General features: G+C 35.2%; 1 protein-coding gene across 3 annotated transcripts in view; it reads left to right on the top strand.

The window, feature by feature from the left end:
• FBXL4 (F-box and leucine rich repeat protein 4) overlaps positions 1–13,462 on the top strand; it is a 59,347-nt gene that overhangs the window by 21,727 nt on the left and 24,158 nt on the right. For all 3 annotated transcript variants that reach the window (XM_026844313.1, XM_026844312.1, XM_026844311.1), the window contains exons 5-6: positions 2,368–2,612; positions 12,274–12,487. In XM_026844313.1, coding sequence (XP_026700114.1) covers positions 2,368–2,612; positions 12,274–12,487 — 459 coding nt within the window. The remainder of the gene's footprint in view (positions 1–2,367; positions 2,613–12,273; positions 12,488–13,462) is intronic.

Below are 13,462 nucleotides of genomic sequence, written 5' to 3'. Positions count from 1 at the left end.
AACAAATAAAGAAAGATTATTTTTTCTGATTAAGATGTTCACGTGATAAGAGATTTCATCTCAGGTGTGAAAAGATTGCAACATGCTCTATGTTATGAAGTACTCATTGAAGTCATCAGTTAGTGTGGAGGGACACTGACAAGGCATTTATAGTGTCATTCACCATTATCTTTACTGCTCACAAGTTACAAAATAACTTTTTTTTTTTCCATTGAACAAAATTTGTATTACTTTGTTTTTATCAGACATTATTGCACCACATTGTGGACATAAATTTAGCTAGCTGTGCAGCCTTTATCGCTGAGCTCTCTGCTCTAGAAGACTTACTAAATAAGCATGGGAAAAATCTAAGGAGAGAGACATTCTTAAAATAGGTATTTAGGTGGCTTGCATAGTGTGGAATCGCTGAAAGACTACAAAATAGTTTGAAGCTGTCAGAATATTTAAAATTATTTGAAGTTAATTGATGGTCTTAAAAAAATAGGTATATGTTTAGGTATCTACTATTAGAATGACAAAACTGTGTTAAGCAACTTTTAAGCTGAAGTATGGATTTGAGCCAAACCAAAATCAAGATAACTAAATTGGGATTACATCTATGTTAGCTCCTAGCTATTTTGCTCTTTCTCAGATACCAAAATGTCAACAACCTAAATGTCAGTTGGGAGCAAATTTTGTTGATGATAGTATATTAACTGCAGTTATTATATATGCTTTTTTTTTTTTATATATGTTGCTGTCACATTGCAATGTCTACACAGATTCTCTTTATCAAACTGAGGTGAGAGTTCCAGGCACCTGCAGAGACAAAAAGCCCAAGCTGTTTTTAGGGGAAAGGAGGAGCAAGGAGGAGGGAAGGGTTGAAATCAAGCTTTGAGAGAAACTGGAGTATATGCAAACACTCTATTTTGGCACTGGAGTTGAAGTTGAATTTTCTGAAGAGTCGTAAATCGTGTTTGAAATCCAAATACTAAATCTGGAGCTGAGTAGGAAGTAACATTTTTCATTTTGCAGGAAGTTGGATTGTTTTCTTATTTCTTCTCTTTCAAAAATGAAGGGGGGAGGAGGGGAGGCGGAAGCTAGCTGCATAATAAACTGGTACACTGGAAATGCAATCTGTTTGGATCTCACAAAAAGCTTCATTTTCATTTTATGTCAAGCATTTTATTCTGATTTTTGGCGGGTTTGTCTTACGAATCCTTATAAAACATTAAAATGAAACATGGTATTTTGAAAGGGCCACAGGACTCTTCAGTTTAAGATGATTTGTGTGGTTTTTGTTGTTGTTTGTTTGGGGTTTTTTTAATTTACACTGATTCATTTCAGCAAGTTATTGTGTCCCACTCTGCTTGAAAATACTTAGTCAGTTTTGGTTATATAACTTGAGGACAGGTGCTTATAACTGTTAAAGACAGCCCTGGTAAACATTAATTTTTAGATTTCATTTTTTCAGTGTGTTTTTCTCTCAGTTTCTAAGCCAAAAGATTTTTTTTTTGTGGAGCTTTTTTGTATTTTCTAAAGTGAGTATTTATGTGTCTGTGTGGTGATCTTCCTTTAGGAAGGAAAACACAACATGATAGGAGATGAAGTGTATTTCTTAATTTCTGAGTGACATAAGTCATTACAAAAACACGTATGGTGGTTTCATTCTGAAGCTGAGATGATTCAGTCTGATAAAGGTAGAAGGGGGCTTTGCCTTTCATATTTGATTCTGGCCTAGAACAGAAATTCTCTCAAAGTATTACAGCAACAAAGAGATTACTTTGTAAAAGAAGATCTGAACATGTTGGAATTTTTACCTAGTTGTATAGTCCAGCATGGATGAGAGAGGATATAAGGTAGAAGATGAAATACTGATTTTTTTATTTTTTTTTTAAAAAGCAAGAGGGTAGAGGAATAAATCTGAAATCAGCTCAAGGTGTGAGGAAACTGGAACATGGTATGGTGTTTCCATGTACTGTGCAAAAATGCTACCATTTTAAAAAGCAAATCCGAAGAAAGAGGATGACAATTCAGTGTTCTGATCAACGACAGTGTAGACATTGTGAAGTGATATATGTAAACATAGTGTTTACATATATATCACTGTTTAAATTAGCATGGGTAAAGAAACTTCTAATATGAAAGCTTCCTGTCATTTTCATATGCTGATCTACTTTTTCCATTCTTGTTTAATGTTGTCAAATTGAGAAGGCAGTGCAGTCCTATTTAATAGTTAATCAATGATTTATTTGAGAAGTTACTTATAAGTAAAAAGATTTACTTTTCTTTGAAGTTAGAGGATCTTTCTTATTCCTTTGCAGTTTTTCCTTAACATTTCAAGTGCTATATGACCATTTGTGACTTTTTTTTTTGTTTTTAATATAGCTCATCCAGTTGATTTTGAGTCATCTTACAGTACCAGACTTGTGTAGACTAGCGCAAACTTGTAAGCTACTATATCAACATTGCTGTGATCCTCTACAGTACATTCATCTCAGTTTACAACCTTACTGGGCAAGGATTAATGACACATCTCTGGAATACCTTCAGTCTCGCTGCACTCTCATCCAGTGGCTGAATTTATCTTGGACTGGAAACAGGGGAGCCATCTCTGTTTCTGGATTTAGCAGGTCAGTGCTAAACATACAGATGTATTTTGACAAGCTCTGTTTGCAGAGCTGCTACACAATAGTTTCACTAAGTATTTGAAACTTTATCAAAAGACAAGAAATGTCTTTGATTTACTATAAAGAGTGTGATTGTTGTGATGTAGAAAGAAAAACCAGTTAAACCAGTAATAGATACTGGATACAGCAGTGGATGTCCATTTCAGTATGTGGAGTCTACATTTGCCAAACTGCTTATGACTGAAAGACTTCTTCCAGGGAGACCAGTGTTTTGCTTTCTCCCTGGCTTCTAAAAGACTCCTCAAGCTGTGAAAAGTCTGTCTCATGAAGAAAATGTTTGTGGTTGTTCTTTGTACAGATGAGTCATCAGTAGGACTGTATTAGAAAGGCTGTGGTAATAAACTGATTACAGTGCATGCTTACAAGGTATGGGCCCTAAGTAATCACTGGAGTGCAATGTAAATGCAAATATTTTCATAAAAATGATTTAGAACATTAGCCCCGTTGGGAAACAGGGGGCTTGCATGTGCATCTTCCACTGAGCTGAAAATATGACTGTGCTGTAGGTCATTAAAATAGCAAATTCACAGGGATTCTTCACTGTATAACAGTCATGTTCTCTGCTTTAACGTATCATTTCTTGCTTCTTTGCTCGTTTGCATTAGTTAAACAGCATCTATCAATGCATTTCATTTAAGCAAAGATTGCTGCTTCAACTAAGAGGTAATCAGCAACAACAGGTGAAAGCAGAACTTGATCGATAAGAAACAGAAATGTTTACTATATCTAAAGAAAATTGTTCTAACTCATTGGTTTTTGGAATAGAAAGGTTAAATATTCAAACATTTTCTTTCCTTTGGTGCCTGGGTGCCTTCCCTGGGGAAGTGAAATAATTTGAAGAAATACTTCGTCAAGACAAGAATGTAACTTTTTTCCTGACCTTCCAGTATAATCCAAGCACCCTGTGCTCTTCTGTGCTGTTTGGTAGAAAAAGGAGATAGACATCAGCTAGTTGTTGAATGGGATACAACCATTCCTCCTAAATTTGGATTTCATATTACATACATTATGCGGAGGATAAATATGCCAGCTTTAATTAAGAATTCAACTCTCAAATTGTAAGTGCTTGCTTTCTGATGCTCAGCCATTAAATCTGTCTTTCTAAAACTTAAAGTGTGTGCATCTTCATGGCAATTTTTTTATGTTCTTTTTTTTTTTTTTAACATACAGTGAGGCTAAAAATTTTTGTACTCTTTAATGAAATGAATGTCCAAATCCAGAGAATTACAAATTTACAGCTCTGTCATTTCTGACTTTCGGTTAGTTGAAAACGTGTTTATTGCTAATGACTTTTTTTACTTCTGTGCTGATCTGATAGCAGTGCTTACATGTAGCCAGCATTTCTAAAATTATAAATATTCATTGTTTGACTATTAATAATCTGTGAATAAACATGGTCAATTTATATTCATTATAGCAGATGTTATTTATTTATAACAAGGGGAAAAAAGAGTTCTTGAACATTTGATACAATTGTGAAGTTACCTCTGTTTCTGGAAGAAAATTTCTTGGAAGAAATACATTCAGTCTGGGAATGGGAGATGCAGTTCAATTGTAAATTTTTGTAACAAAATGGTAAGCTAAATAATTTTCAGGTATGACCTAAGCTCAGAATTTTCACCTCTGAATCAAAAATCTCCACTGTAACTGGGTCTGGTTTTGAAAGTTCTCTTTCCTAATATAGAAATAATTTTGCAACTCTTTGTTTTGTAGTAATGTGTTTTCTAGTAAATTTTCCAAACAGAAATTTTCCTTTTGACATTCTTCATCAGCTAGTTTGTCAAATTTGCTATCCTTCATGAAAGGAAAATTTGCTGCTCATTTTCTATGGAAGTATCTATTAATACAGGAGATTTATTAGAACAACACTTGCTTTTCAAAAGCATTAATGTAACATTTTCTTCCAGAAAATGTCTTCCTGGTAAGGAATATTGCTCCTCAAAGGAGAAATCTGTCAAGTAATGTTTTTTGTTCTGTTGCTCTGGCTGTTGTTAAGATACCACCGCCATGTGGATATTGCAGCATCCAGGACATGTAGTCATGAACTCCCATAATTTCTTCCTGTTGAACTTCTAGATGTTCCTCACCTAGGAGGAACTTTTGGGACATATTACCCAAAACAGAGTTTCCAAAGCATTGAGGTATTTCGACTTTCCTAGGAATTCTGTTTCACACTTAAATTTTCTTTCCAGTTTATTTTTCAGAATGAGTGTTGCAGTGGAGGTTCTCACTTGGCTGGGGAGAGTGCATCGCTGCTTTTATCAGTTACCTATGGATGTTTACTGTTACTGAAAACTTAATCACATTTTCAGACTGTAATGGTCCTTTGCACAAATTAAATACTTAAGTATTCCTGTCTGTTTCTGTACCTAACAGAAGACATATGCCACTGCATTTATTAGTGTAAAATCTTCTCTTGCTGCCTACTGCATGAATGTTTCTGAACCAGTTAGTTAATATCTCTTTATCCTGCTCTCACTGGGTCCCTCTCTGGTCTTGGTATTCTCTATTTCTTTCTGCAAAGGAAATCTTAAAATAAGGCAGTGAGGTGTGCCTGTAGAGCACCAAGCTGTGCATGTTTTATTTTGGATTTAATTGGTGAGAAAGTCTTCTTGTAACTTGAGGTTGAGTTCAAATGACCCTCAACTGCTTGTTCCAATACTTTAGATTTATAAATTTTGTGGAAGTTGCTGCATAAGAGACCAGGAGTGGCTGTCAAGCCAACTGCTTGTAGGTGCAGAGAATTCTGCCTATGATTTATAACAATTTGAAGGACTCTGTTATGTTGTTTTTAAAAGGTCAATCTGTATTTGTCAATTCAAGGAGAAAAAAACATTATTAGCTAAATGAAATTTGTAAATAACTTCACAAACACTACAAATTGCTGCAGTATAGAAACGGCAAAATGCTAAAACCAAAATACCTTATCCTCATAGATAACAGAATTTCACTTTTACAGGGCCTGGTTTTTATTTTGTTTTCTTTATTTTTGCACTTCTCTCAGCATTTGGTGTTATAGTTGGCACTGTTGAATTCAAAGCTGGTAGTTTCATTCTTACAACTATGCAGTTTAGATTATGATTTTTGCAAGTCAGGGCATGTTTAAATGCTACTCATGCTTGAATACTTTTTTTTGAAAATATTTCGAAAATGTTTTTATCTGTAGTTTCTACGACAGTCTTAAATGAAGTAACTTGTGTAAATTTGTGTATTGCTTTAAAAGGTTCATATAGACATGATTGCAAGAAATAATTGAAAATATATATTTTCTTGTAAAAATGTATTAAAGTAGGAAATTTTTTAAAAGAGTAATTTTAAGAAATGTGGCTGAAGCAAATACTGTATTATCATGAGAAGATAAAATGCTTCAGGCATATGAACATCCCGAGGCAAAGCTGAAGGTATTTTAACTTATTGATAGCATCTACTCCTTAGGGCTAAAAATGACTATCATAAATTTTTCATTTCAGCATATAATATAAATTAACTAAACTTTATCGTTCAGATTGAACTAGAAGTATACGGAAAAGTGAAAGACAAATGAAATGAGTATCTGTGCAGTCTCAAGTGTCTGGAATGCAAAGTGGCAGGGAATAAACAAAGATTTCTCAGCAAGCATTATATAAGCAGTGCTGCTTTTCTCTTGACATTAGAGGTACGGTGGATTTTTTTTTTGTGCCAGGGGAATATCAGTGTGGGAGGGTAAGACCTATATAGGAACAGTGAGGCAAGTTGGCTGAAGGTATATGAAATATCGAGATGCTGAATAAATGCTCTGAAGTTTAAACAGTTAAAGGACAATGACAGTTTAAAAACAGAGTTCTGCATGTAGATTTCTTTGTATCACAGATAACGTCACTAGCTTGGTTAAATTCTTCTGCTCGGAATATCTGAGTTATTAGGAATTTTTATTTCTAACATTTTATACGTTGAAAATGAATTAAGTGTTTTATTTTCAGGTTAGTGGTGCAGTGTTTGCATGTCAAGCACATCCAGGAATATTTCTTTAAACAATTTTGTTAATGTTTGAGGGCTTTAGTTACTGTTAAGAGGTGTATTTTGACAACATCTAACTTGGTGACACTTTGCTACAAACCAGACTAGCAGGAAGGTCAGAGAAATTACTGAAACACACATCAAATAGTCACAGAAAATAGGAGTAATATGTGACTTTATGGGGATTTTCAATTTAAAAATCATGTGTCTCACTTCATTTTCTACAGGTTTTTTTAGGAAAACCTAGGGTTACTGTAACTGAGATTAAGTAATGAAATTTGTTGTGCATGTTTTTATTGAAATAGTTAATCTATGTTGAGAAAAGCCCAAGATCAGGTATTTAATTTTCTCCCTATTTACATGCAGTGTTTTAAGGTTTGCTGATGCAAACAAAAAAGCATAATACATGCTAGAATAGAAATTAACATTGTAACTATTATAACAGTTTAGAGGAAGGGAGATGACTTCATTTTAAAAGAAGAATGATTTTGCTCAGTCTCTCAAGCATGCACTTGGATACACCAAGACAACTGAGACGTGTGTCCAAAGTGATTAGTCTAGCGTGTGGTCTCACCATCCTGTGCCGCCTGTTCTTCATCTCCTAATCCGCGTGTCGTGAGAAACTGCACATACGTATGTTCAAGGATCTCAGTGACCTGCTAATCTGACTTATACCAACACACTCTGCTCTACCAGCCCTTGCATTGCCATTTGTTCTTTCTCGTGCTTCTAGACCTGTGTGTACCCATTTGTTCTCTAGTCATACCAATCTTAACACTTCTATTACAGTTATCTCTACTAGATGCTGCTGCTGTCGTGTAACACAGCAGTCCTTAAAGGAAAAGCATCACCGTGAATATAAAAATATCTGAACATCACCTCAAGAATTACATTAAAATGTAATTCCTCAAACCACTGGATTAAATACAAGACTGTAACTGCAAAGCAGGTTGAGATTATGAAATCCTTTGCTGAGTTTGTGTGAGTAGTCATATAAATAGAATGACAGTAAGAAAGAGAACACCTCAAGATCTTAGAAGTGAGATGAGGAAGAATGAAATCCAAATGGTTTTTACATTATTCTTGTCCGGTGGAAGGCTCTGGAAAGCAGGACACCTGAGTAGCTTGAAATACTGGTTCTAGGAGGATCTACCAAGGAAAGCTAGGCAAATGAGGCAGTACTATTTCTGTCAAGTAATGGATTTGGATGCTAGCATAAGGTAATACTACAAGAGAAAGTACTAAAGAAAAAAAAAATCTATCCAGCCCTATGTTGTTCATAAAGGGAAATTGCTTCCCCACTCCCCACTCTTGGACACCAGATTCAGTGATAGTCATATGTCAATGACTACAAAATGAGTAACTGATTTTCATTCAAAATCTTTTTGGTAAAATCGGCATGATTGAAACCTGTTGGGATAATTGTACTAAAGGTAAATAGCTATTTGTTTAGGAAGGATGAGTAGATGGGAGACAACTGGACTGTGATCCTCGTTTGTTGTAGAGTTTTCAGTAACTTTCAACCATGGGATATTGAGTAAGTGAGGATCATTATGCTAAGAGTGAAGTGTAGGCTTTGGATCCATTGCAGTTCCATTAGAAACCACTGGATCAGATGTGATGTGTTCAGTACCTGCATAAGTGTATATCTAAAGGTATTTTGAGAATTTTGTTTGGGAGATTTTATGCAGCCAGTTCTGGTATGAAGATTTCTGTTTCTTGTACCTTGATATTTTAATTTTGGATTATCTTTGGCTCATGGGATATTCTTACAACACAGACATGAATTACAAGATTGGAAGTTGTTCTAAGTGACCTCATGATCATGATGGATTTAACATCAGCATGAGCAAATAGGGTCCTAACTGCTAATAAAAATATTTGGTGTTTCAGAAGGATTTCACTAGAACCAACTTACTTCCCTGAAACTGAAGTGGGGTGAAATGAGCAGCAGTTCTTGAGAGCAGGCAGAAAGTGGTGGAAAATGAGATTGCTCTTTTCATTAAAAAAACCACTACACCCCCTGCCCCCCAAACCAACCAAAAAAAAAAAAAAAAATCCTACCCAAAAAAACCCCAAAACAAACCCCCAAAAAACAACCACCAAAAAAAAATATGCCTGAAATGCTGTGGTCTAGAATGAGAAGTATAGAAAGAAAGGCCCAATCCGTTGTCTAGCAAAATAAATGTACATGTTCACATTATTCTAGCTTTAGTCATATTTCATAACAAACATGAAGGGATGAAGGGAAATCACTTCAGAAATTGTGCGTATAAAATTGATAGTAAAAGCTAAACTAAAGGGATCGATGACTGTGCAGAAAGGCGGAGAGACTAAAAACAGGAACTAGTCAGTCCTCACTGATTAAAGGAGAGGTATGTGAAGAAATGTTGATTGAAGTAAAAGGTGCTTTTTTGGGGTTTACTTGTTTTCAAATGAGTTAAGTCATAGCCAGTCATCCAGTGCCTGTTAAGTTTCAGAACTGTGAAGGCCATGCCACATTTGTTCTGAAACCATGAGAACCCACGTTCTACCTTGCCATGTGGCTTTGGAGATCCATGTAAAAAGACGTTAGCAAAAACCTCTGTCCTGAGCAGCCTGTTAATTGCAAACAAAGATTGGGGTGACTTGGTTGTTCAGAGAACTCTAAAGTTCTGCCTAATGTTCTCTGCCCTGTGCTATTTGGTGACTTCCTCAAATTCCTTCACTTTCTGTGCATCGCTTCAGGCCTGTCAGCTCGTTCTTGTACTCTGCTGCATGTCCCTCATTTCCCTTACCTTTCTGTTTAATGTCTCCTAAATAAGCTTTTTCCAAAAAGGCAGCAAAGCCATTAAGTGCAATTCTCACTGCTGTGCTTACTCTGCTTGTGTGTTTCAAGTGTAATGAATTTAAATAAAACGTTATGAGGATAACAGCTCCTTGAGCTGGTAAGCCTGGAGTTCGCCAGGTCTAGGGGGTTAACTGAGTGTTTCCCTGACCTGGTAATGTTAACTTTTAATAGTCTTAGAATGAGTAAAGTGTTGATCTGTACCAACATTTTTAATAGCCAGTCCCTGTTAAATTATATTGGCAGTTAGCCTAACATCCATTATTGTAATGGAGTAATTCATAAAATATTTATCTGTTAGCAAATTAAAAGCTGGAAGTATAATAAGTGGCGATTGACAACATTTTATGGAAAATATCACCATTCAAACAAACGTTATAATTTGTTGTTGAAAGAAGCTGTGTGAATGTATTGTTAAAGCACTCATTAAATAGAGGAATTGGTTAATTGGTAATCAGCAATGAATCCATATGTATCTACTCGGATTTCCAGGGGACTTCCATCCTGTGTTTCTCCATGGCAGTGTTGAACTCTGTTGCTAGTCTACAATAGTAGTTTAATGTTTTAATACCTGATGTTAATTGTTGCAAATGGTCATGTTACTTTAGCTCTGACGCTCCCATAAGAAGGTTTACTAGTCTAGGTGAATTCTCTGTATCTAGTATGAAAATAGCAAAGAAGTGCTCGGTGTTTGATTGAACTCTGATTTTACAGGCTAAAATAGATTCTAAAGAGAGACTGTCGTTAGACAAAAAGAGTGGAAGAGTAGATTTGAAGGCCATACTTGGCAGAACCCCTGTGGCTCTGGGGCTTATGTCTCCCCTTTTGTGTCTCAGACCCTCTCTTTGTTTCTGTTTGCATAGGCTCGTAGAAATGTTGGATGTTAGGGACTTCTGAAGGTGGTCTACTCCAGGCTTCCACTTGAAGTGCCAGTGTCCCCAACGCTAGATCAGGTCAGTCAAGGTTTTGGGTGACTCTTGGAAACCTTCAGGGATGGAGATGCCACCCTGGAATCTCCTTTCTGCTCCATATTGCATAGGATCCACATAATCAAACTAAGGCCACATAATATGCAAGATGAAAGGAATACAGAAAGGTGATGATGAATGACAAGTATGACTTGAGCGTGTAATGAAAAAATAAGGAAAGGAGAAAGTTTGAAAGCTTGGATCTTGAAAGACAGACTCAGGTCCTGTGCTACTGCTAGTGTCTGAGGAATGCATCCCTGAATGTGTCTGCTTTTAAGACCAGCAGCCATTTCACCCTAAATTTCAGCAGGAGCAAAGTCTTGGGAAGGCTAATACATGTTTAGTTGTAGCAGTAGGAGTTTTTGTGCAAGCAGAAGCCTCATGTGTCTCTGGCATTTCTATTGTTACAGTTAAACCCAAGAAATAATACTAACTTTGTAGTGAAAGTGTGAGAACCTAAAGCTGCTTTGTCTATGTGAAGGCTTTTGTAGGATAGAACTAGCAATAGAGAATATCACAATATTTATTATGGGAAACTAATTCATGGTCTTTCACAATTATTTCATTTTTCTAGGAAATAACAAGGGGAACTCATTGCAGCCCATAGGTTAGGAACTTAGTTTTATTACTGGAAAAACTATTGAAGTACAACAATCATGGCAAACATTGGGTTTTTCTTCCCTGTTAAATATCAAACGTTACAAGCCTAGAGATTGATTTACAGTTTGAAGGTTATCATTGCAATAAAATTGGACATAAGCTTATGTGTTTTTAATTAAAGCTTGGATTAGATATATTAGAGCTTGAATTTCTGATACAGTATCTCTGATAGAAGGTATAATTCATGCAGAGACCATCAAAGTTTCTAAATTTGGATATTTTGTCTTCTAATGTATTAAATTTTTATAATTCCAATCAAAGTAACGTGAAATACTTAGGAATCTGTGTTCTAGAACAGCTATGAAGTGTTGATTTTGACTTGTTTGTTAATGAAAGAGATGAGATGTTTTTCTTAGAAGTCTTAAAATACTTCTCCTGAATATTTCATCCATTTAAAAGTATGTGTTTAAGCTCATTTTTACATTTGCAGATTTTTCTAAGATAAATATGAAATAATTGGTGGAAACTTGCAGACCATTGTCAAAATTGGCTTTGAGAATTGTTTAAAAGCATTTCAAACATTATCTGTGTTGTACTCTGCTCCACTGTCTCAGAGTAAACAGCAAGAATGATGCATGTTCCAACTTTCTAAACTGAAACAGAGTTTTCAAGGCTAATGTTAATTTAATAAAAAAACTCTCTCTACTGTTCTCACCTCCAGTTATTCTTTTGCAATATGTTTTCAAGGTAAAGATGTTTTTTAAAACTCCTTTAGTGATACTAGATTTCTTATGCCATGTACAGCATTATATAGCCTTCTTAAAATGTAGTCAAATATTCCTTTGTACAGAACACTGTATAATATCTAGGTTATGCACAGTATCAAGTTAACATTGATGAAACAGTCTTGATTCTCTGGTTACCTTTGTTTTTGTAATATTCCTTTCTAACGTAACACCTAATTGGCTTGGTCTCTTCTGGATTGGTACAGATTTGATCCAGGAGTAACTTCTTCAGAGTGCTTATAATTAATTTTCTTTAACCTAACCATGTTTTCTGTTAGTTAACTGAGGTGATATAGGAGCTGAGGTCTGTAGCCTTTTCGTTGTTGGAAGAAACTATTTTCTGGTTTACATGGTTAAGGTTTTGACAGTATTCAGACTTTCACCTGAAAGTATGTTTATTTTTCACTTAAAATGTGGGTTTTTTACAGGTTCTTGAAAGTTTGTGGCTCTGAACTAGTACGTCTTGAGTTGTCTTGTGGCCATTTCCTCAATGAAACATGCTTGGAGGTCATTACTGAAATGTGTCCACATCTTCAGGAGTTAAATCTCTCATCATGTGATAAAATACCACCTCAGGCTTTCAACCACATAGCCAAAGTGGGCAGCCTAAAACGTCTCATTCTCTACCGAACGAAAGTGGAGGTAGGAACAAGTGTTTTTAATCTTTACAATAAATACTTTCAGTCCTGCTAACTGCATTTTTGCTGCATTAATGAAATGAATTAGAATTTTGCATGTAAATTCAAAGGTGAATTCAAGAAATTCAAAGCTATTTTCAGAAACCGTAGATTTTGTTTTAATTAATTTCAAAATAGCTTCTAGATTTAACAAAAATAAAAGGCCTGCATGTTTTAACTTGCATGGAAGATTGGTGACATTGCCAGCTGTTTTAGGCAATATAGTGAAATCACAATTGTGAAAGCTTTTCTCTTGTTTTGAAGTGTACTCCAGACAGACTGTATTTATCAATATGATTTGGAAATTACCATGTTTAGTAACTTACTGTAATTCTCAGCATTCTCTCCTTTTGAATGACTTACTAATTACTAGATTCCTACTGTCTTTGTATGTTAGCAGTATTTGAGATATGGAACGCAAATTTTTGAAAATAATTTTCACTTACAATGTAAAAATTACTTCTTTATACAATTACTCAGCTTCCCAAATCAGGGTTATTATTGTTTGCTGCAACATATTTCAAATTTTAAATGGAATGGGTTTACATGCTACAGTTAAGAAGACTGTTGTAGCTTACTACATTTTACAAATATTGTATCCTAGTAAATTCAGCAGTTTGAATCAGAAGCAATTTCATTCTTTCTCACTAGCTACATTACTCGGGTAACTTCTAAAGTTTGAGACTTCATGCTTGTAATAGTGTAGCAGCTGAGGTACACTCTGAAAATTATTGGTAACTGTCATTTCTCAGCTATCACTTTGCTGAACAGAGCTTGAAATTAGATTGAATGTAAGTGGTAAAGATTTTCTGACTTTGAAGCCCTTAAATTGGGAAGATTCATTTGTGCCTTTCATGTGTATGGACATGCATCTGCTTGTAGCTGACAAGAACATTCATTCATAATCAAGCTTACTTAAGATTGTGCTTCCACTTTATAT

Source organism: Athene cunicularia, assembly GCF_003259725.1.
Source record: "Athene cunicularia isolate RWA chromosome 3 unlocalized genomic scaffold, athCun1 chr3_part1, whole genome shotgun sequence".
NCBI classification, from domain to species: Eukaryota; Metazoa; Chordata; class Aves; order Strigiformes; family Strigidae; genus Athene; species Athene cunicularia.
This window is presented reverse-complemented; position numbering and strand designations above follow the sequence as displayed.